At 38.4% G+C, this 25368-nt stretch overlaps 1 protein-coding gene across 2 annotated transcripts; it reads left to right on the plus strand.

The window, feature by feature from the left end:
* Positions 1-3296: 3296 nt before the first annotated feature.
* Positions 3297-18468, plus strand: RCN2 (reticulocalbin 2). 2 transcript variants are annotated; one of them, XM_002928713.4, is made up of 7 exons: positions 3297-3646; positions 4029-4134; positions 6793-6989; positions 12391-12504; positions 15991-16087; positions 16950-17092; positions 17628-18468. In XM_002928713.4, exons 1-7 carry the CDS (start codon positions 3503-3505, stop codon positions 17778-17780), a joined length of 954 nt encoding a protein of 317 aa, XP_002928759.2. In that variant the 5' UTR covers positions 3297-3502; the 3' UTR covers positions 17781-18468. The 2 variants fall into 2 exon arrangements, with proteins under 2 accessions (XP_002928759.2, XP_034523893.1); XM_034668002.1 differs by having other exon boundaries at positions 16953-17092.
* Positions 18469-25368: the final 6900 nt, after the last annotated feature.

Consider the following 25368-nt stretch of genomic DNA (forward strand, 5'->3'; position numbering starts at 1 on the left):
TCTATGGTACATACTTCTAAAAGAATGTCAATACAGCAGAATTCATTCCACAAAAATGTATTGAGCTTCTCTTACTAGCAGGGGCACTATTGAAATACAGGTGCAATCACACATTTCCTGACCTCAACGCTCCCACGTTCGTATAGTAGGTGTCAACAAATAGTCACAGTAGATTGTGCTAAATGCTGTAGCAGAGGGACATATGCACAATGTTAGAACGATGTTGAAACAGAGATAACCTAGGAGATCAAAAATTTTGGTTGGCAGGGAGTTAGAAAAGACCTCCTTTAGGAAATGTTTGTGTTGGGTCTGGAAGGTTGAGTAGGAATTTTCTAGGGGGAAAGAAAGAAAAACAAAAAATTTTTAGCCCTTTTTATGGATCAGATATATAGATAATTTAATATTCTCCACACACAAAACTTATCAGATGGTTTTTTATTATTCCAGTTTTTACATAGTCAAAAAAAAAAAGATGAAGCCATTTGTTCAAGGTTACATAGTGAGTGAGCTATGGAGACTGAAGATTTAAACTCTGTATGTCTGATTCCAAGATTGTCTGTGTTCTTTCCAGGGCGCCATATCACTTTCCAGCAGGGCAGAAGGGGATATGATTAGTAATTTTTAATGCTGTCTGATGCCATCTATATAAAGGTCAAGGACAGGCAAAACTTACCTATGAGGAGAGAGGTCAGAAGAGCGACTACATGTGGCAGAGATAATATCTTGGGAGCAGGAGGGGGATTTTTGGGGTGCTGGGCAGGTTTCACAGGTGTACATACATCTAAAAATTCATTGAGCTGTACACATAAGATTTGTGCACTTTACTGTCTGTTAATTATACCTCAAAATGTAAATAAAAACAAATTTATTATGTGCTATGGCTTTTATAGGTCAAGAAAGCTGATCTCTAGATTCTCATACTGCCTTTTGTTGATTAACAGTCTTCTTATTTTAGATACTTATTTTTCCCTGAATAAAATGGATTAATTACAGGTAATGACAGTGCATCAATCTTGCCTCTCTTTTTTTTTTTTAAGATTTTATTTTTATTTATTTGACAGAGAGAGAGAGAGAGACAGCCAGCGAGAGAAGGGACACAGGAAGGGGGAGTGGGAGAAGAAGCAGCAGGCTCCCAGCGGAGGACCCCGATGTGGGGCTTGATCCCAGGACTCCGGGATCACGCCCTGAGCTGAAGGCAGACACTTAACGACCGAGCCACCCAGGCGCCCCTCGATCTTGCCTCTCTTGAGTATAGGTCTTTATTATAATCTGCTTCCTAACAATCCTGACTGTCAAGATCATAAAACTGTGGATTTTAAGAGATGAAGAGTTGCTGGCACCTGGGTGACTCAGTTGGTTAAGTGCCTGCCTTCCGCTCAGGTCATGATCCCAGGGGCCTAGGATTGAGCCTAGCATTGGGCTCCCTGCTCAGTGGGGAGCCTGTTTCTCCCTGATTGTGCTCTCTCTCTCGCTCTCTGTCAAGTAAATTAGTATTTAAAAAAGAGAGAAAGAGAGTTGAAGAGTTGCTTAGAGACTTCTACAGGGGCTGCCACACGGATCTTTTTGAGACTCTGACAAAAGCAAAACTATAGACCTCCTCTCCAGAAATGTAGATATGCACAACATTTTGCATGGGATTTGGAGATTATTACACCATTTAGGACCCACTTAGCAGCCTTAGGATCTCAAATTTAGATCCTCTGAGCTAACCCAATCCTTTTCCTACAGAGGAACAAAATAGGCTCAAGGAGGGAAAGCAGCCTGTGTAGGGGCTAAGGGAAGACAGAGCCCATGGCTTCTGATGCTCAGACGTTTATGCTGTTCACCCCACTGCCTCTAGATATCACTAGATTTCCTTTGACCCCAAACCTCCATGTGTGGAGCCTTTGAAGATGGAAGAACTTCCATAATACCTTGTATCCTACCTTTTGTAACAGGAATCACATCAGAAGCTAGTCGAAGTTAACTTGTACTTACTGGAGAACAATAGGTACAAAGCTGAGTTGGGGACTTTTATCTCTCTTTTTTCACAAACTGCCTCAAAACCCAAAACTGAAGTTAAAATTGAAATGGCTTGGTGATAAAAGTTTTTTCCTTTCTTTTCTTTTCTTTCTTTCTTTTTTTTTAATTTATTTTAGAGAAATCAACTCTAAGGCATAGTCTATATTTAGACTCTGAAACTTAAAACTTTATTCTGCATCGCTCTTTATAACACTTAAAATATCTCATTTGAACTTTGCTCTGTAAACCTTTCAATGGTCTCTGACCAAAAACAATAAAATACCATCCTGACCCAGGAAATTTGTCTGATTTGTGCCCACTCAGTTTTTCAGTTTGGAACAGGATTCTTACTCCCAATCCAAATAGAAACTGTGAGAAGAGAAAGAGGCTCCAGAAAGCCTTTTCTTCCGTGTGAAAAGGCTTGATCCTAAGTAGAGCAATCAATGAAAGAAAAGGGCTCGGGCTGCAGCCTACAAATTTCTTTGGGTTTAGTGTGCTCAGGACGAGGTACAGAAATTACACAGACCTGCAGACAGACACGGCACAGAAGCCACGGATATATGCATTCTATCCATGAAGGTTTTCCTAGGTACTTGCTAAGCTATTCCTTCTGTACAATCGTCTGCTTTTCTACCCGCATGGACGTAAGCTCACATTTATTGAACACTTTACCATACGTGTGAGCTACTGTTCTAAACTCATTATATTATTTTATTTAATCTTCACAACTCTTTAAGGTCATCTTATTACTATGCCCAGTTTATAAATAAGCAAACAGGTTTTTAAGAGCCAAGTAACTTGGCCAAGGTCACAGAACTTATAAGTCACGAAACTGAGCATCAGATAAAAATACCTGGGTTTCAGTAGCTGGGTTTGTTCGTTCTGCTCTGGTGAAATAAATAAGGAGGCATACACTGAAGACTGGGAAATGCATACTTTAGGTTGGTTCCTCAAGACAAACATCTTTCTAGGTACCATGTATTTTTTTCACCCAAATCTGCAGCCTTTCGCATTGATGGAAGCCAAATGGACACATGGACCGGACAGGGAATTTCTGGCAGTAACAAGGCTGACGGGAAGAGACAGGGCGGGAGAAGGTGGGGGCGTGTTTTCGGAGGGGCAGCGGAAGGCGCCGGCGGGGTTTTCCCCTCCCGGCAGCCTTCGCTAGCACCGTGGAGCTGCTGGGTCCGCTGCAGACCGCCACATCGCAGCGGCCCGCCCCCAGCGCCGTGCGGCCCAATCAGTGGCGCGGCCTGGCGCCCCGCCCCTCCGCCGGGGCCATATAGGCCTCGGCCTGGCCGTCCCCATTCCAGCAGTTGTAGTTCGGGCTTCAGGCCCCTAAACCTGGAGGAACGGCGGCCACCGCCCCCTGCGCGTCGCGTTCCCTCCTCCCCACGTACGCCGCACCGCCAGTCCGCAGCCGCCCGCGAAGCGCAGCCGCGGGCCTGAGCCCCCGCCGGTCTCCTTCTTCGCCTCTGTGTGTCCGCGGCGGGCGAGAGCGATGCGGCTGGGCCCGAGGCCCGCGGCGCTGGGGCTGCTGCTGCTGTGCGCCGCGGCAGCCAGCGCCGGGGACGCCGAGGAGCTGCACTACCCGCAGGGCGAGCACCGCAGCGACTATGACCGTGAGGCGCTGCTGGGCGGGCAGGTGAGGTGGCCAGGCACGGGAGGCCCGGGCCTCGCACCGCGGCTGCCGCGGGCTTTGTCCCGGGACAAAGAGGGACGGCCAGGCGAGGCCTGGACGGGGCGCCCTGACAATGGGGTCCGGGCGGGGCGCCGCTCACTCTCTGGGGGACCCCGAGGCCTCTACGCCTGAGGAAATAGCGCGGCCCGGGAGCCGGATCCCTTCCACCCTCCCGACACGGGGCTTGGTCATTGAGGGTGTATAGGAGGCAAGGGCCTTAGAGAGCAGGTGTGGGTCACCCCAGAATCCCTGGGCAGAGAAGGCTTCTGGTAGCCTTATATTTTTCCACCATTTTGCTCCACTGATAGTAATGCTTTACCCCTCTGTGTATCGCTTACCCCCAAAGGAAGAAGTCGATGAATATGTTAAACTCTCCCCCGAAGAGCAACACAAAAGACTGAAGTCAATCATAAAGAAAATTGACTTGGACTCAGATGGCTTTCTCACGGAAAGTAAGGACGTCCTGCACAACTAACAATGGAGAAATCGCTTTGTAGATTAGAAACACAAACGTTTAAGCAGGGCTGTCGGGTGTAGATTGCTGGTGTTGCAACAAATGAGACGTGTACCGTGAGAAGGGGAAAAAAGGACATGTTGAGTTGGTTTTATATCTGGAAATCTTTAAATATAGGTCCCAAGTAAAATTCAGGACTTTCTCCAGTAATACATAAACATCGTTGACTCAGTTGATATGTGTAAGTCATGCATTGAAGAAACACCATTTTCCTCATATGACTTTTATCATTGTCAACAACATGTCAGAAACCTTCTTATGGCATTACGTGATTTATTGCTCTTTTGATTATATTTCATTAGGAATTTAAGAATTTGCATCTTTTTTATAAGTAGAGGAAGACCTGTTGCATGTGAATTTATGATAATCACAAATTATTACAGCTGGTAGGGGTCTTAGAATCATCTTGTCCACCTCTCTTTGTAGAGCTGAAGATACTGAAGTCCAGGGGGTAAGTGCCTTTCTAAAATGAGTGGCAAAGCCAAATTAGAAGCCAAATTTTTTTAATATCCTTCACCTAAAAAAGTCTGAGGGGCACCTGGCTGGCTCAGTTGGTGGAGCATGCAATTCTTGATCTCTGGGTCATGAGTACAAGCCCCAGGTTGGGTAGAGCTTACTTAAAAAAAAAATCTGAGTGCTCTTAGGTAGGTTCTCCAGTCAGAAATGAAATGCACAGAATATTAAAAGAATATTCAGTTGCTTTGCAACTGTCTCTCGTTGCTTAATTCAAGTGGTGAACCCTATCAAGTTTCCAAGTTGATCTTCCAAAAAAATTCAGGAGATATTTTGCTGTAACTCTTATTTAAATGTTGCTCACCATCTAAGGACTGAAGTTGTTGGAGAGAGAATTGCAAACTAATTGGTAAATTTAGGATGTGTTGTCAGTAAAATTGGTGCTCTCAGGAATATTAAGGTTTTGGTTTCTCTAAATAAAAACAAAAGCTTTAGCTTCTAGTTGTCCACTAAGAATAGGTCCATCTTTGGTTACACTGGCAAGCACACAGAAAAAATTGATTTGGAAGACTGTGGTATCTGTCTGTAAGGGCCTGTAAATATTCAAATATTTAATAGTAAACTTTAAAAAATTTTAAAGTTAAAAGGAACTTAGTTCAAACCTTCACCTTACTTATGAGAAAACAAAAACTTGAGAGGGCAAACTTGCCCCTTATGACAGAGCTGAAGTGTGAACCCATGTTTCTGGCCCCCTTTCCATTCTGTATTCTATTATGTCACGATGATCTCTTTAAATAAACTATAAGAAACCCTCATTGTACCTGAAGGACCCTTCAGAGAAGTTTGCTAATTTGCACTTTAAAGTCCAGGACTGGACTCAGGTTCTTGAGAAAGAACAAAATTTGGTGGAAAGAGTTTGGGCTTTGGAGCCAAATATTTTTGAATCTGGATTCTACTACTTACTGGCTGAGTCCTCAATTCCAAATGGCAATTTCTTGAACTGTAGAATAGATTAGATTAGAAATGTAAATGGAAAATGATAAGAATTGCGTTGTTTTGAAGATCAGAGACAACATATGTGGAGGACCTGATGTATAATAATTGTTCAGTACATGGTTGCTATAATAATTATAATTCTGCCTTAATTTAGAGTTTCAGGAAAGACAAAGTGTCTTTTATACTCACCTGACCTCCCCCAGATCAATAAAGGGGTACTACTCTTTAAACCAAATGGTGCATTACCTTTAAACCAAATACTATACTCTTGCTATCTTTGCATTTATACATGTCCTTCTCCCTACCACCTTTTTTCTATAATGCAGTGTAGTAAATATCTCTGACTAGATTTTTTAAAGTTGACCTGAATGTGGACATTAGAGATTTAGAAACTTTCCCCCATGTCTTCAGGTACCAAGACAGCGAGCTTTTTGCAAGAAGGGCTTAAGTCATAATTGCTACCCATAACTTTTGTTAAAATTTCCTCCAGAAGTTTTATGATTGTTCAAGGACATATACTGTAACAATGTTTCTCAAACTTCAGTCACTTGAATACATTTTCACAGTTTAGGCCCTAGCTGCTTACCTTCTATTATTTCCTTAACGTGGTTTTGATTCACCTCAACATAAAATTTATTTTAAAGGGAAACTTCATATTACTTTCATAAATGGAAAACACTTTTTTTCTAATACATATTAGAATAAATAGGTCATTATTAACATTTTTGTGCTTCCTGAGAGACCTGTGATGATAGTTAGCAAACATCTGCAGTTTTGTGGATGATAATTTTTAAAAGTCAAGTACTATTTTAGCCAATTGGTAATTCATTTAACAAATAATTGATTAAGCCAGGTACTTTCTAGGCATTTAGAGTACCTCAATAAACAAAACATACCCAAACTCTGTACTGAAGGAACTCGCATTCTATTTGGATCACATATTGTTATATTCTTGGACTCCAAACCACTCTCACACCTTCTACTCCTATTTCTATGGATACAACCAGGCCAATTCTCACTCAGTATTTGAAAACGCTCAAGGTTTGTTTTTTTTTTTTTTTCTTTTAGAGAAAGTTTAGAAACCTTCACTTCTGTAAATATCAGAATTACTGTCAACATTCATTTGTGTTCTGGGAAATTCTCACAGGAGAACTCAGTTCCTGGATTCAGATGTCTTTTAAACATTATGCTATGCAAGAAGCAAAACAGCAGTTTGTTGAATATGACAAAAACAGTGATGGTAGTGTGTCATGGGATGAATACAACATTCAGATGTATGATCGTGTGATCGACTTTGATGAGAACACTGCTCTGGATGATGCAGAAGAAGAGTCTTTTAGGCAGGTGAGTGAGTACCTGTGCACAGGCTGTTCCTTTTGATCATATCCGTTCAGTTTTCCTTCCTGCATGAATGAGCACAAGAGGGTCTGAGGTCATAGATTGGGATGGCTTGTTCTCTGGGCAATCACTGGTTCCACTTCAGTGGTCATTTTGATGGTTTCCTTTCTAGCCGGATTTTGACCTCTTATTCTGCACTACCTAAATTATCCTTGCATCTGTTTTTCTCAGCAGCATCATTTGTCCTCATTTCGAGCTGCTTTTTAGTGTATTTTGAATATCTCAATATTTTATTTTTTGTTTTTATTGAACAGTTTTATATCAGTTCCTGACTATAGAGGCCCATTCCCATTTTTAAACAGATAGTTTTGTATAAAATAACTATTAAAAAAATTTTAAATTGTAATAAAATACACATAAAATGTGACCATTTTTAAGTGTGCAGTTCAGTAGTGTTAAGTACATTTACATTGTTATACAACCCATCTCCAGAACTCTTTTCACCTTGCAAAACTGAAATTCTAAACCCATTAAACAACACCTCCCCATTCCTTCTCCCCCAGGCCCCTGGCAACCACCATTCTACTTTCTGTCTCTGAATTTGACTACTCTTGGTATCTCATATAAGTGGAATCATACATATTTTTGTCTTTTTGTGAGTAGCTTACTTCACTTAACATGATGTTCTCATAATGTTGTAGTGTGTGTGAGAATTTCCTTTTTAAGACCGAGTAATAGTCTATTGTGTGTATATAGCACATTTTGTTTATCCATCTACTGATGGACACTTGGGTTGCTTCAACTTTTTGGCTATTGTGTGTAATGCTGTTATGAACATGGGAGTACAAATACCCCTTTGAGACCCTGCTTTTAATTCTTTTGTGTATATACCCCAAAATGGAATTGCTGGATCATATCGTAATTCTATTTTTAATTTTTTTGAGGAACTGTCATATGGTCTTCCATAGAAGCTGTACCATTTAAAATAACTCAGTTTTGAAGATTTAGTATCACTATAAGTTTCGTTGATTTTCATGGTTTAATTTGTCAAAATTAAAAGATGTCTTGTTCTAATGCTTCTTAAGCAGAAGTGAGGAAGACCATTTTTATTTAGGAATTAATAAGAACTTTTAGTAATTTGTAGGAACTTTTCAAGACAAAGGACTATAAGCTTGAGAAATTGCTATTTCAATACCTCTGTATTTCAAAGGTAATTATAAAGACTTTTTATATTTAAATAAAGATTTTATTTATTTGAGAGAGAGAGTGCATGTGCGTGTGCATGAGAGAACATGCAGGGAGAGGGAGGGAGAGGGACAAGCAGACCCCCCCCCCCAGAGCAGAGCCTGATTCAGGGCTTGATCCCAGGACCCTGAGATCATGACTTGAGCTGAAATCAAGATTCAGCTTAACTGACTGAGCCACCGATGCTCCCGTTATAAAGACATTTTTTGAAAAGATATGTTTTTATATGTGGAAAAAACAAAACCAAATACCTTGTTGCAAACTGTTATTACCAAAATATTAGTCAAGGGTGCTTGGAAAACGTCTGAGCCTCTTCCATTCCTTAACGTGTCCCCATCGTAGTACCTATCTTTTAGTTTTTGTTGCAGCCATATTTATCATCGTACATGCTGTTTATTTTAGAACCATATTGGCCACTTGAACTCTATAGGCCATCACTAACACAAAGTAGTTTGCTTTTTCTGCTAATGATTATGCATATGCTATGCATATGCCACCATTGTAGAGTTCAAGGGCTTCAGCCTTGGAGCCAGTCTGGCCAGCTTCACATCCAGCTGTATAACTTAACAGTTGTGTAGATGTGGGTAAGTTATGAAACTTCCTTATGCCTCAGTTTCCTCATATGAAAAAATGGGGATAATAATAGTATGGAGAAATAGTAATATATTTATTGTACTGTATTATTAAATATACTATTGTAGTAGTTGGACTGGTAAACAGTTCTCTGTTGATTTAAGAGAATATTGTTGAAGAAAGCGTGTGTGATTCACATAAGTTTATATTTAATATTTAATATATAATTAGCTTTAAAATTGTCAAAGCATTGGTTAACTATATCAGCTTTAGATTAGTTAAGATTCCTTTTCACTTTTTTCCTCCTTATTTAGGTCTTCATCTTACAGCAGATTGAAGAGAGTGGAAATCAGTCTTTTTACTACTTAGTGCTAAAAAAAGAAACAAATGACAATGAGATTTGGGATTTGTCTGTCTAAAGATATCCTGTAGGAATTAATTAATCTTAAAAGCACCATTCGAGTTTTGTGACTTTTCTAAAACCAAACCATGGTGTGATATTATGATTTCCCTGCTAGGTAACAAGAGAGAAGTTAAATACAGTATTTAAAATATTACTAGAATCAGATTGTAATTGTGTCCTTTTTTTTTTTTTTTTTTTTTTTTTTTACTTTTGACACCCAAAAGATTTAATAACTATCCCATCAGAATATGAGAAATGCGTTGTGTGGTTTCTTGAGTCTGTATTATTGGGAGGAGGGTATAATTAGTAACAGATGGTAGTGTTGAGAAGAAAATCTTCACTTTGAAGAGATACAGGACTCATTAATATAAACTGCTTGTGAGCAGTTTTGTTCTAAAAAATGTCTGATTCTAATACAATGTTCACCACCCAGGTACTCAGTACGTGTTGATTATAAGACTGTACTTTTTAAGAATGAATTAGATAGATCTTAATAGTGTTAAGGAATTGATGGATCCCTAAAATTAACACTTCTCATTGGGAGTCCTATTGGTTATTCTCTGACAACCCAGGAATATCCCTACAAGAGATAACTCATGTCTCTCTTCATGTCTCTACATGAAGTTCTAATCACATAATGCTTTATTAGAATTTGATACAAACCCCCTAAAAGTGGACGTGGGGTATAAAGATGAACCCAGAATCTTCTGCATTATTCTTCAAAATAAAAAAGCAAGGATGAAGAATGAATCAGTCTTAATCAAAGTTACAGACTTAACGTTATGCCGTAACTAACCATCAAAAGTAATTGAATATCTAAATAAAAGACACTTTTTCTACATGGAAGCCTATTAAAACAACAACAAAGCGGAACCTGGGGGGCTCATTCAGTTAAGCTTCTAACTCTTGCTTTCAACTCAGGTCATGATCTCAGGTTTGTGAAATGGAACCCAGTCAGACTCTGTACTCAGCCTGGAGTCTGCCTGAGATTCTCTCTCTCCCTCTCCTTCTGCTGCTCCCCCCTCCCCTGTACTTTCTCTCAAATAAATAAATCTTAAAAAAAAAAATTGATGCCTGCATTTTATCTTATTTTTAATAAGTTTCCATGTAGAGAATAGAGATAACCTGTAGTAACGACCCTCTTGTGCTGTGAAATGCCTGAAAAAGCATTTCTTTATGTAATGATGAACAATTACAGTCAGCACTTTTAAGCAGGGTAATTAAAGTTTGGGGACCTACCTGGCAAAAGTTCAGTTGGTCTAATTTCCAAAGCCAGCTGCTGAACGTGCATGTACAAGCAATATTTATTTATGTAAGATATATTCTGGCATGTGGCTAATCAGAATTTTTAAGACCTAGACTTTTGTTCTGGTATCACACATTATATATTTCCTCATGTAAAATCATTAATCTACCAAAAGATGGCAGTTTTGTGCTTCACAATTTTCTGTTACAATATAAAAATAAATGATTATCTCTACCTTTTTACTACTGTATGTAGCACCTTCTACTCTCCACTAGAATACAACATTTTTACACAGAAGAAAAAAATGTGCTGAGGTTTTATGAAACTGACAGCCTTTTTTGTTATCTTTTGCCATTTTGGAAAAACCATCTTTCTGTGTATTGGCTTCTTTAATTTGGGTTGCTCTTAAATTGTTTTCTTCAAATGACCATGAGTAAAACTGCTTTTAAAAATCTCATTATTTAATTTTATTTTAAAAATCTGAGAAATGTAAACCAGAAAACTACTTTCCTTAATTTTTTAAAAAACAATCTGAACTTGCTAAAAGAAATCCTTTCGAAATTTCCGTAGGCAGATTTGGCCAAATTCAGCTCCTGCTGCTGAAACATGGACCTTTTTGCTCCAAACTGAAGGGTTCTTTCATAAGGAAATCTATGCACTTAGTATTTTGAATAGTGGTTTATTCAAAAAGAGCTTGATTGACTCAACAAAGTATCTCAAATTCTTGTTTGTCTGCTTCTCCCTGTGTTAAACCCCTGAACGTCAAGTGTAAATTATTTGGTCTAGTTATTTGAAATTAAGAAATGTTAAGTTAAAAGCAGCTATTTGGAAACAAGTTTTTTGTTGTTGTTTTTCCGTCGTGATTTGGTAAGTATAACTGGCTAATGGAAGCTGGATGGTTTAAAAGATGAATTCTTTGGGGGAAGAAGTGAGCCTCTCCACTGTAAATCAGTCATTGTAAAAGAAGTAGTGTTCAGTAAATGCCACCTAACCTCTGTTCTAGAAAACTGAAAAGAGCATTTCTTTTCAGCAGTGAGACACATAAATTAAAAGCTCCTAAAATATTTGAAATTGTGTGTTTTTTTAAATGTGCTGTTTACTACATATAGTTTATAGAAAGGAGAGTTTTTCCCAGAAATACTTGAAATGGAATTTAGGCAGGATGAGCAGTATAGTACTCTTGGCTTCCAAGGCTCTTGATTACAGAACTACCTTAGAGAAATGCATTAAAAACAGCCTTGTCCCTGGCGGCTGTTACTTGATTTACTACTTGAGCATACTTCACAGAGAGAGAAAAAGGAAGATGGGTGGGAAAGAGTAGAAAAATGTGTTTACCATTTTGAAAATGGCATATCAAGAATTAACACATAGTCTGAATTTATTGCTTTTTGGGCATTCAAAACAGCTGAGATTGTAAAAGAAGAGAGTGTGCAGTACTGTAGAAGAACAGGGAGGATCAGAGTCCAATGTATTTTAGCTGCATTTCTGACATCCCTCTCAACAAATCATTTAATTTCCATTTTCCCTCAGTAATAATAATATGTAAAATGTAACATATTTTTTTAATGCTCAGGCTTACTAATTGCTTGATGGGGTCCTCATCCCAATTGCTTAATAGAGATTTTTATCCTGATTTTATAGTTGAGGAAACCAGAGAGGTTAAGCAGTTTGCCCTAAGTTAGGCAAAATGCTCTTACCACAACTGGTAAGTGGCGTTGCTGGAATTCAGATCTGCATCTCTGACTCTAGAGGTGGTGTCTCTATTTCTTCTCATAAATGTTTGTGATTTTTCTAACCTACCTTCAAGGGGATGATGTGAAGATAAGATAAAGTATGAGAATGTACTTTAGATTTCACATAGTATGTAATTTTCAAAGTATGTATAATGATGTTTCCACATGGATGAGACCTTAATCGTGTTCAATGTTTAATTTTCAAAGCTTCATTTAAAGGACAAGAAGCGATTTGAGAAAGCGAACCAAGATTCAGGTCCTGGTTTGAATCTTGAAGAATTTATTGCTTTTGAGCATCCTGAAGAAGTTGATTATATGACGGTAAGGAAGAAAAATTCAAGAGAGTTCTTGAGTGACCAAAACTTTAAAACCTGTTTTTTTCTAAGTCATTAAAATGAATTGTATGGGGCAACCGGAATTTTGACGGCAAGATCCAAAGTTCTCCCCACTTAAGATGGGGTGGGAAAGGGATTTTGGTGGTGGGAGGAGGGGTGCTGATGAGGAGGGAGAAGGTAAATTTCCGTCATATGGAGGGAGAAGGTAAACCTTCCTGGCTGTTTTCTCCTGCACAGCCACATTACCTACATTGCCTTTCTTGTCTTTTTGTAGCTTTCAGACTTTTCTCTGTTTTCCGATATGCTTCCTATTTAGTTTACAACATCACTTGCAAAAACTTTGGCTCTGGGAAAACTTAACCACCTTTGGATCCCTTTTCATTGGGTTTTGGGGGGGGGTGGTGCAGCTGCTACTGAAGCTAATGTGTTTACAGCAAGAGGCTTAATGAGTCCTCTCATCCCTTTAGTACTTAAAAGAAGTACCAGTTCTTCAGAATTTTTGTTGAACTCTAGATTTAACTCAACAAACATTGATTGAGTCCCTACTATGACTTGGAAAGCTTCTCGAGAAAAGGAACTATCATGTTGGAGAGTAAAGACTAATATAACAAATAGCTTTGTAGAAAATAGACTAAACATTTATATTAAGGTTTCTTGTCTAGCCTTACCCTCAGCCTCTAGCTGTGTGGCTTGGTTCTCTCGATATTTCAGGGAGGGAAGATGTAGCTTTATGTTAAGTGGGTCATGGTTAGAAGCTGCTGCCTTGAATAATAAGACTGCAGATAACATTTTTCTCCATAGCTCAGTGGCAAGATACAGCTGTTGCCACCACTTTTGCCATTGAGGCTTCTGATTTCTCACTTGGCACAAACCTAATTTTAGAACAATGCTGGGCACAATTTAAGTGCCAAAATTAAGTTGAGACAAGCTAATTGAACCCTGCCTAGCATGGCAGGCAGAACATGCTGGATGTTGATTCTCTGGTGGAATTAAGGAATAATTGAATTGAAGACGGGAGGGGAATGACCAGTGAAAGCAATGAAATAATTTGGGCATAATGTGCTGCGGCCTCCGAGTACAATGTGGCAATGGAATGAAATGGACGTGAACAACATTTTGAAGAAAGTACAAGCAGGAATGTTGACTGACTAAATAAGTATGAGAAGAGAAAGGAAGAGTCAGAGATGATTCTGAGGTTTTGAGCTTGTGTAAAATGATTAAAATGGTTGTACTTTTGGCAGAATGGGGTGGTCAAGATGGGAAAGGGTGCTCTCTGTGCTGAGCTGGAATTGATTGCAGCACATAAGAGGTGTGACCATAAAGTGGTGTCTCAGTCAGAACAGCTTCATTAATTCATATGTACCTTAATTTGTTTTGGTGAATCACTTTTTCCATTTAAGGATATGTCTGATGAAGGAAAAGGCAGAGTACAAAATCAACTAGGTGATTTGGATTAAAAGTTAGAATTTAGAATTACTTTCATTCATATAGTTCCAAAATTTATTTTAACCATGGCAACATTATTGAAATAAGTCTGTTGTTTCCCAAGAGGATTACTTGAATGGAGGAATAATCATTTTAATCAGTGATTCTTATCTTGGATCAAGACTCCTTTAAAAATAAGGAGCAATCGGGGTGCCTGAGTGGCTTAGCGTTAAGCATGCCACTCTTGATTTTGGCTCAGGTCATAATCTCAGGGTTGTTAGCTCAAGCCCAGTGCCAGGCTCGCCAGGCTAGCACTGGGTGTGAAGCCTGCTTAAGATCTCCCTCTCACCCTCCCCTCAACCCTTCCCTCCTCGCAATCACATGTAAGTGTGCGCACTCACACACACTCTCTCTTTCTCACAAAAATAATAAATAAAAATAAGCAGTCTATGGACTCTGTCCCAGAAAAGTCACATACGCTCATATACACAAAATAGGGGATCATAATTTCAAGAGATTCTCAGATTCTCTAAAAGTAATCTTTGGATCTCTGGTTAAGATCCCCTGATTTCTATATATAAAATCTGTAACATTTGATTTTTTTTAAGAATTAACAACTTGTATTTAACTATTACTTCATACAGATATAAAGGAAGCCCTCAGGTATGGCTAGACTTGGAGACTTTGGAGAATATATTTTCGTTACAGTTGCGATGCCAGAATCCAGGTTGAAAGGTATTTGGGTGACAGCAGGTAGTGAGGAAATGAGAATAGTAAATGTAACCTATAAGAGACCTGGCATGGGAGAAAAGAAACCAGAATGGTAATTAAAAAGTGCAGAGGACTTGAATGTGTTTAAAGCCATAGAAGAAGGAGCTAACAGAGAAGAGAGTGGAGCCTTAGGGGAGGCCAGAGTTAAGAGTGAAAGAAAGCATTCAGGAAACGAGAAAGGATGGGATCTAGGAAGACTGTTGAGGGCTTCACCCTAGTGAAGGGGGAAAGATAACTTTAACTCCTAAGATTGAAGGGAAGGATGAGAGGAATAGGCCTAAAAATAGACATAATTAAAGGGGGAAAATGCAATGCTGGTAAACAGGCATTTCAGAAGCCATGTACCTTGTTTGGAAGATGGGTGGGTCTTTGCCAAAAGAGTATTTAGAGAGTGTTTCGGTAAGACTCAAAGTGAAGTTTTCAAAAACCAGCTTTAGAGTATGTGTTAGGGAAATTGAGGCAGAGACAGACTTCCAAGCTGCAGTGAGAGCCCACTGAAATGGGAAAAAATTAATTTATAAGGATTAGGTTTGTATTTCTGTTTCTCTTTCTTTTAGACTTTATGATTCTGGAATAAAGGAGAACGTGTTGTGGGTCTGCTGTGCAGGGTGGAGACTGGCAAAGTAAGAAAAGGTAGAAGAAGATATAGGAAGGTAATAAGGGAAGAACTGAAACAGCTGGCCATTAAACAGGTCATCTTGGGTCAGGTATAACTAGAAATCATGTAATCTTTGGTTAGACAGGATTGGTTGATAAGCCGTGATAAGAATGAGGAACAGGTTTGGGTGGATGGGGTAGATTTGGTGGAAGAGGAAGCAAGAAGGTGTAGGTGTACGGGGGACTGGCACCTTTGATTTCGATTTGGAGGCAGAACAAGAGTTCTGTGCAAAGGGATCTAAGACAAGGGTTCTTTTGGGGTTAATGGCCTGGAGGGAAAACGGAGTTAAGGAGGACCAGGGTAGTAAGAGGTGTCCTTCTGGAGAAGGAGGGGAACATGCAGAAAATAGGAGTTTGAATTTAGTGCCCAGGTTGTTTAGGAGGGCATCATGGAGTTTTTCTCGATAGCAGAAGCTTAAAGATGTTGAATTTAAAGCTACTCAGTACTTGCAGTTTTATTCCTGCCTCTACATTCCACCGTTGAGAAAGATTGTCTTGCAAGAATGGACAACAAAAATGGTTATTCCTAAAGAAGTTCTATACTGGAATAGATTCAGATGGCGGTGGGAAGATTTTGTTACTAATTATTTTATTTTGATTTTTTATGAACATGGAATAGGAATTTGTCATTCAAGAGGCTTTGGAAGAACATGACAAAAATGGTGATGGATTTGTTAGTTTGGAAGAATTTCTTGGTGACTACAGGCGAGATCCAAGTAAGTACCCTGGATGTGTGAAGGAGGGAAAAGAGCATGGAATTAAAGAAGAAAGGAGTTGAGAGACAGTCTTGCTCATTGGGAGCTGTGTTTGACTGGAAAATGGAACAAGAAGTGGATCTGATTTCTGCTCGTCCTGCCAAGTTAAATATAATACAAGCAAAACAGAAGGCCTCACAGCTTACGCGACAATACAGTCTCGCTCACTTTTAGTTCCACGTCTGGATTCAAAGATTTTTCTTCCTTTTCAAACAAATATAATGTAATTCTCAATTCAAATGGGCGAGGAAGTAAAGGTTGATATTTCTAAATAAAATCCGTACCTTTGCATGTAGATCTTAAAAGAGAAACAAAATACTATAAATACTGCTATAGAAGGTGTCTTATGAGTGTTTGAAATTGGAGTTTACATATGCAGCTTTTTCTGTTCACAGCTGTCTTTTCAGAATTGTTGCTTGAAAGCATCACTTACTGTGGATCTCACTTTAAAATTACACATGGTATTATTTTATAAGCACATGTAAGAAGCTTTATATAGTCACACGGTGTACATAAAAACATTACCCAGCTCAACTGTGGGAAAACTAGATACCAGAACAAGTAAGAGCAGTTAACAGACTTACTAGTTTGTGATAATGCACATCGATTTAGAAACTCTGAGCTATTTAGACTTAAGTGTCACTTTTGAAAAATATAGTGTGTTCTTATGTCAGGACTTTTCACATAAGCAGATCTATTTCATTGGGCTTCCTTTATGTAGTAAGCTTTAAGTTCATTTCCTTTATTCTAGGGTTGTACCAAACTTATTGGATACATGTTACATTCTTGTGTATGTATATTGTGTTTTATTTTTGCCATTAAGCAGCAAATGAAGATCCAGAGTGGATACTTGTTGAGAAAGATAGATTCCTGAATGATTATGACAAAGATACCAATGGCAAGCTCGATCCCCAAGAGCTGTTGTCTTGGGTAGTACCCAATAATCAGGGCATTGCACAAGAAGAGGTAAGTGTTAGAAAGTGATTATAATCCCCCACTTCCTCCCCCAGATTAGGTGCTATTGATAGGAAAGGAAGTTCAAAGCCTTAAGCCAAAGGAAGAAGTAATGTAGTTGTTTATTTAAAATAGGATCCGTGCATTGCTATTTCTTGACTTAAATCTGTGAGCTGTTTTAGATTGTCAAGGAGACAAGGAAGTTAAGATTGTATCGTGTATTAATTTGATCGCACAATGAATTGAATAATAAAAGTTTATAATTTACCTATAGGGGCCCAAAGTGGGTTATATTAATTTGGCTTAACCTTGAGATATCTTAAATAAGGGTTGAGTGGGGAGGAGGCAGAACCTAGCAGAAATCAAGAAGGAGGATAGTGAGAAAAGCTGTAGACAGCCATGCTTATAATATGTAATATTTTGAGATACTCAGACAGTAATGAGTACTTGGCATACCTGAATGATTTTGACCAATCAGATCACACTGAAATGTGAACATCTCGCTAAAATACTTGTTATACTTGATTTGTTTTGTTTTGTCTTAAAGGCTCTTCACCTAATTGACGAAATGGATTTGAATAGTGACAGAAAGCTCTCGGAAGCAGAGATTATGGAGAACCAGGACTTGTTTCTAACCAGTGAAGCTACAGATTATGGCAGACAGCTTCATGATGAATATTTCTATCATGATGAGCTTTAATCCCTGGGTAGATCTGAATAGAATACTGTCTTCTTTTATAATTTGTTACCAGCTTTACTTTTGTGATAAAATATTGATGTTATATTTTACACTCAAGTCTTACCACAGTCAAAATTATCTTAAATGTAGATTGTAATTTTGGCCTTTTAGAAGAAAAATGAAACAAAACCTGGTATTTATTTCAAAATGTATTGAAGAAATAAAACAATATTGTGCCATATGACAACAAAGTCTTTCCTAAATATTCCATCTGTTTAGTACTGTATTGTGGGATATTTGAGTTCTATTTCCATACTTGAAAAAAATGGAGGATTTTAGAGATGCCTGAACAATATTATTTAAATAGTATGTGACTGAGCTATCAATTTTTCTTTTGTTTTAAGTAGATTTAATTTGGGAACTGACAGAAAGGACATTGTTTTTAGATTTAGCATTTTGTTTTAAAACCTTTAAAGGAACCTTTAGAAGGACTTACACCTCACATTTTAATGTTGAGAAGTTCTGCTTACTTTTAAAATGGTTTCTATAAAGGGTTTTATTGTATGAAATAGAACTTTATATTTTTGCATATGTATAGATAGTAATTATATTTAACGTGTAACTATAGCATTATGGTGTGTGGAATTTGACATTGTCCAGAACTCTTCATTTTTGACTGATTAAAAATGAAATGTCCTATCTTTTTATATATTTGTTTTTCTTTGCTCTTCCAGATAAATCTAGAATTTAGAATAGGTTTTGTTGAATTATACATTATCTTACCTTCTCCGTTTCCTATATTTGGCTAGTGAGTGTTCTCTATCCTTGAATTATTCTTGCTGCATGTTATTTTTTTTCCTTTTTGATAAAAGAATCATGTTACAATTGAATGTATACCTGACATATTTCAGTTGCTATTATAACAAATGTGGTCTTGCTGTTTGGTGCTGAAATAGTCATAAGAATTACACAGGTTGGGGGCCCGGGTGGCTCAGTTGGTTGAGCATCTGCCGTCGGCTCAGGTCATGATCTCAGGTTCCTGGGTTCAAGCCTCATGTCAGGCTCTCCGCCCCACAGGGAGTCTGCTTCTCCCTCTCCCTCTGTCCCTCCCCCACCCCTGCTCATGCTCGCTCTCTCTCTCTTCTCTCAAATAAATAAATTCTTAAAAAAAAAAAAAAAGAATTACATAGGTTGAAATCAGTAGTAGAGCTGGTTGGTTATTCGTGGTAGAGCTCAGTATCTTACACTAAAAGTGAAATCATACTTGGTAAGTATTTGTCTATACCTCAATGTTCAGTTTTAACCTTATTCTGGAGATCAATTTATTTACCTTTGGAGGGAATAAGAAAAGTGAGAAGGTGGAGGAATTTGTGTTTTCCTAGCCCTTACCCACAGATACTTTTCCTTTCTTTTTTAAAAAATTACTTTTATTTGTAGGGAAAAAGTCAGCTATGTAGTCTGTTAATCTTTTCCCAGACTAAAGTTGTGTCCTCTGTGGCACACATAGCATTCCAGGGGCTCAGCGGGTCCTTAATGAATATTTGGGAAAACCTGAAGCTCTTTTCTGATAGAATTGACAGCGTCTGCCTACCTCTCTCCCATCCCCATCTTTGCTGATGTGAAATATGAATGCAAGTTGTAAACTTTCATGCCATACTGATAGCTTGCTTACTTGGTATCTGAAGTACAAGGTTTTCATTTTAACCTACAACACCTATCTGGTCACAGCAGTTTAAGAATTAAAGATAGACCTCTGTCACTCACTTGTCACTTGTCAGCCTTACTGAAATTTGGGGTATTTGGAATAACTAGTTTGATTAGCATGATAACTATTTGTTTTTATTACTAGATTCTTCAAAGTCTATACCAGAATTATTAGATCATTAGATATAGATTTTATTTTCATCTTAATCTTAATGAGTTAATTAGCATTCTACATTCAGTCTCGATATCATGCAGATATAAGAATTTTGGTGACATTATTAGTGTTTACTAATATCTGTTCTTTCATTCCTGGCAAGAGGAAAATTACACTTCCTAGCCCCCTTACAGTTAGACAGTAGCTACTTCTGACTAGTTAAAAGTGAGTGGCAGTAGTGTGTCACTCCCATACCCAGCCAGTGACAAACCCATTTCCTTTGCCATGGCATTGTAGAGAAGGCCTCAGTTGACATGTTGGGTCCACAAGACCCAAGAGGCCTTGATTCCTGAGTGACCACATGGAGGTCAGCTGGACCCTCAGTGGACTTTGCATGATCAAAAAATAAACTTTTCCTAGGTTAAGCCACTGAGGGTGTGTGTGTGTGTATTAAGCCACTGAGATTTGGGGGCAGGGGGGTATATATGTTTTGACCACAGCAGAGCCTAACTTATCCTGAGTGAAGATTTAGTATTAAACAATTGGCTCTTATAAGCATACAGAGAAAAAGAATCATCCGCTTGAAAAGAGTTTCTGTATCTTCTAAGTCAAACTAGAAAAATTTATTTTTAAGGGTTTTTTTAAATTTTAATTTTAATAAACCTTAAAGCTTTTATTTTGATTTTGACAGAATCAGGAGAACTTGAATTTATCCTTATAGCATGAGCGTAAAAATAGAATGTGGCTTTCTGAATTGTTGGCTGAGCCTGGCTAAAGGACGTAATCACTTCCATTGTTTGACTGCAGGTACTACTTCACAATGGAAAAGTGGACAGGATTTGTACAAATTGATCCACATGTGGGTCTGATTGGACAAATTTGCAGGACAGAAAATGACTTTCTAGTTTGTGACATGAATTTAAATGAAGCCAAGACACTCAGGGTAAAAGCCATGATACCATATTTGCCTTCTTTCCATTGCATTTTTTTAATAGGCTTTATTTTTTAGAGCATGTACAGGTCCATAGCAAAATTGAGCAAAAGGTATAGTGACTTTCCATACACATTCTGCTCCCCACATATGCACAGCCTTCCCGCTCCCCAAATCCTGCACCAGAGTTGGTATTTGTTACAATCAGTGAACATACATTGACACGATATTATTACCCCAAGACCAAAGACCATAGTTTACATTAGGGTTTACTCTAGTGTTGCACATTCTGTGGGTTTGGACAAATATATAATGACATGTAGCCACCATTGTAGTATACAGAGTAGTTTCATCGCCCTAAAAATCAATGCTTTCCCTATTAACCCTCCCCATCCCCAACCCCTAGCAACCACTGAATTTATTGTCTGTAGTTTTGCATTTTCCAGGATGTCATATATTTGGAATCATACAGTATGTAGCCCTTTCAGATTCCTTTACAGGTTTAAATTTAATAGTAAATTTGTGCTATCGTTTCTCTGAGGTTTTTGTGTAACAGTATTTCCTTCTGAGTGAGAAATTTCTACTTAAGCTATGAAATCTTTTCCACTTTGGAAAATGATTTAGGAAAGCCAACTAGAGTAAAATTTTTGTTTATTTTGAGAGAGAGAGAAAGAGAGTGGAAGTGAGGGAGAGTGAGAGAGGGAGAGAGAGAATCCCAAGTAGGCCACGCCCAGAGCAGAGCTCAACCTAGGGCTCAATCTCATGATCGTGACCTGAGCTGAAATCAAGAGCCGGACGCTCAACCGACTGAGCCACACAGAAGCCCCTGGAATCAAATTTTTGATAGAAGTATAACAACTAATTTGCTTCATTTCAACATTGAGTTTTGTGGAATAAATGTTTAGCTAGATGTCCTGGCTACTATAAATTTTTCTACAATTGGTATCAGTTGAGAGTATCTCAATTACCTAAGGGCCTCCAGAGAAGCTACCAAAATATAAAATACCTCAATTTTATTTGGAAAGACTCAATCCAAGCACAAAGAAAAACAAGTACCCAAAGTTTGCCATATCTTCATTTCAAATTAACCAAAGACAGACAGTTCATGAGGTGTAGAAAGGAAACCATTTGAGTTTATAAAACTATTTAAAAATGGCTAAAGGGATTTTTAGAAATCACACAGCCTTTAATCTTGGTTTTCCATATCTTAAAAAATAATGCCCTAACTAGTTCTCTGTTCTACGTATTTTTCTTCTCTTCTGAGACCAGGTTCCAATGAACAAAAGGCATCACTGTTCTGCTCCATTGTACCATTAGCAGTGTTTGGTAACGCAGGTGAAGAGGCCATCCCGTTACAAGGATACACTGAAATCATAAACAAAGTTCTTTTTTGTGCCCGCTGCCAGACTGTCAGAATTGATGTTTCATTGTTCATCTACAACAGTGACATCATACAAGTGATTGATTTTCTAAGAGTATGCTAATGAAAAACCTGATCACATTTAATTGTGGACTACCTCCGTGGAGGTCAGGAAGGGGAAGATGGGCTGAGCCGAGACTGAGCTGTGATGAAGCTATTGGTGGTCATTTTACCTGCCGGTGACACAGCAATGTAGTCTTCAGTCTGTCCTTCGGCCCTTCCACATTACAGACTGCAACAACTCAGCAAAACCCCCCGAACCCCCAAACAACCCACCAAAGCAAAACAATACATGTTTAGAGAAGGAAAGAGATGAGGACGGTTTGTATTGATGCTATTATCCTGCTAGATTTAAAGACCCGTTAAGTATAAAATTTATGTATGGCAAAAAAAAAAAAAAAAGCATAACAGTTTATTTAGAATTCGGTGTATTATCTTACATTTTAAAAAAATGGAACATAGGCTTCGTGAGGGGGCTGTAGCTGTACCTTCTTTACCACCGTCTGTCCAGGATGTGATTATACAGATATCTACTGAATGAATTTGCTAATGGTACGAGATGAGAGAGCAGACATAATATCAGTAGGTTTCAATGGCTGTGTTTTGGGGGTTTTTTATGTCTCTTAGCCTGTTCTTGCCTTGGGGTCTCTATGTTGTTTATTTCTTTGGATATTTAAATATATTTGTGTTAAAGTATCTTTGAGATGATTCTCTTAGTTCTAGTTATATTCCCATTTGTTAGTCCACGGACTCTCCCTCATTATGGTTTGCAAATTTGGGCTGAATTCACATTTAGTAAGAGTTGTTTTCATGGAAATCTGGTATGTCCAACATTGTGGAAGTGTCCTTTGTTAAACACGGTGGTTTTATCTGTTCTAGACAGGTTTCTGTGTTAAATTTCTCAGCCTGAAGTTTCCATATTTCACAATAGAGTGAATTTGGACCTCCCATATATCTGCACGGGTACAGTTCTGGATCCCAATTTCTTATGTACCCATGACTGGCAGATACTACACTTCCTTGCTCCATTTTACATCAGTGAGTGGTGCTTTTCCTCGTCTCCATCTCCAAGAGATCACCCTCCTTCATGGTCCTGGCCAGATTCCTCCTTTGTTTTTGTTCCTTCTTTGTTTTTAGCACCTGGACATTTCTTTCTCGCTCTTGTACTCTTACCTATATTCTTAAATGTTTCCGATTGTATTTTATCCAGGATTTCCATGTGTTTGGAGCAGGATTTCAGTCAGCCATGATTACTAGAAGCCTCAGTGTTAACTTACATTGAAAGAGAGCTGGAGATGTTATATGGCCACAAACTAGTAGCATCTAATAATGCAAAAATAATGCAATGTATATAATGCAGTCTTACATGGTGTTAAAATAAAAATGCTATGTGCAGATTGTGAGAAAATTCCCACTGCTAGTTAGATCTCATTTGCATCTTGTTCCTGAGACTTAGCCATGAGGTCAGAGCAAACCAGAGGCCAGTTGAGTCAACTAAGTGACTGAACTAGAATTCTTAAAGTTCCTTGAAAGAAGAATAATGGGGACATGTCATAAAGACACCGGTGTCAGCTTGTAGGGGTTCCCACTGGCCAAACATGGTACAATTTAAATATCAAAATGAATCATGGTAATAGATTATAACCTTTGAATGAAATAAGAATCTATGAGTCCATGGTCATATAAAGTAATGAATTAAAAAATAAGTGAGAGGAAGAGGGAACCAGCCTCTCAGAATGCCAAGTAATAAATGTAGAACAAGTGAAGGTGTTAGGAAATCATCAATGGGGGCTCCTGGGTGGTGCGGTCAGTTAAGTGACTCTTGGTTTTGGCTCAGGTCATGATCTCACGGTCCTGGGATGGAGCACAGAGTTGGGCTCCATGGTGAGTCTGCTTAAGACCATCTCTCTCTCCCTCTGACCCTCCCCCTGTTCAAACGCACTCTATCTCTTTCACTCACTCTCAAATAAATCTTTTTAAAAAATCATCAATGGATGCTACAACCAGTGGGTGAACGTTTGATAAAGAACATTATACTTACAGTTTCAAAGTATCTTGCCACAGATTACTTTTTCATTACAAAGAAAAAAATAGTAACTTTATAGCTGAAAAACCTGGTGGACACCACCTTAACCAAGTGATCAAAATTAACATCACCAATACGGGGACAAACTAGCACTGTTTGTCTTTTGATACAGTCATTGAGAAGGACACACTATCATTTCTATGGTATTCCTGGCAAAAATAGATAGTCTGAATCTAACTGCAGGGAAGCCTCAGACACAAAGGGAAGACACAAAATGCTTGCCTTATGGTCTTCAAATATGACATGTCAAGAAAGATAAAAAGGGTCAAGGAACTCTTCTAGTTTAAAGTATTATAGTGAGATACAACATGTATCCTGGATTGGATCCTGAAGAAAGTAAAAATAGGTATAAAGGACATTAATGGAATATACTGGCATTTGGAAATGTACTGTAATTAGTTAATACTATTGTACCAATGATAAATCTTACTTTTGACAATTGAACTGTGGTTTTAATGAGAATGTCCTTGTTCTAAGGAAATACACACTAAAGTATTTAGAAGAGAAAGGAACATGATGTCTGCAACTTACTTTCAAACAGTTCAGAAGAAAAATAACCTGTGCGTTAATGCATGGAGAGGGAGGCTGGGGAGGGAGGGGACGAGAAAGAGAATAATGATGCAAATAGGGCACAATGTAAACAGTTAGTGAATCTGAGTCAAAGTTATGTTCTTGAAGCTTTTCTTAGGTGTGAAATTATACCAAAATGTAAGAATTTCTCCTTAAAGTACCTCCTGATGATAGGATTGACCTTAGACCTTGGATCAAGGTGTATTCTGCAGATGGATATAACCAGGAGATAAAGGTAGGAAACCAGGTGGGTCATTTCAGAGTTTACTGGAAAACACCACTAAGTGTATGGGCTTGTCAGGTTGACTTGGAGAACATCATTATGTTCTAGAATAAAATGATCTGGAACAGGCATGTGTAGCGAAAGTGTGGAGCCACCAGAGTTGGTCTCCACCTTTTTAAGCCCCAGTCCCCAATCCCATCCTCCTCTAAAAACAGTATTTCTGATGACCTCTGAAGCCCTCAACTCTTTCCTTCTCACTGACTTTCCTTATGAATTCCTACACCCTCCAAAAATGGGGTACCCTTTTTTACTTCTGTTCCTACCATCTTGAGATCTTTGAAAGCAGAAAAATATTTTGTCTCTCATTTCTATTTGTATCATATTGTTTTTATTATATCTGCAGAGGTTGGCAAAAGAGAAAGGGACCCTAAATACTTTGGTGTATGGTGACCTTATTCAAAATCCTGTGAGAGAAGAGAGCTCACTAATGACACTGACAGGATAAAATCCCAGGCAAACCT

Source organism: Ailuropoda melanoleuca, chromosome 9, assembly GCF_002007445.2.
Source record: "Ailuropoda melanoleuca isolate Jingjing chromosome 9, ASM200744v2, whole genome shotgun sequence".
Classification (NCBI taxonomy): domain Eukaryota; kingdom Metazoa; phylum Chordata; class Mammalia; order Carnivora; family Ursidae; genus Ailuropoda; species Ailuropoda melanoleuca.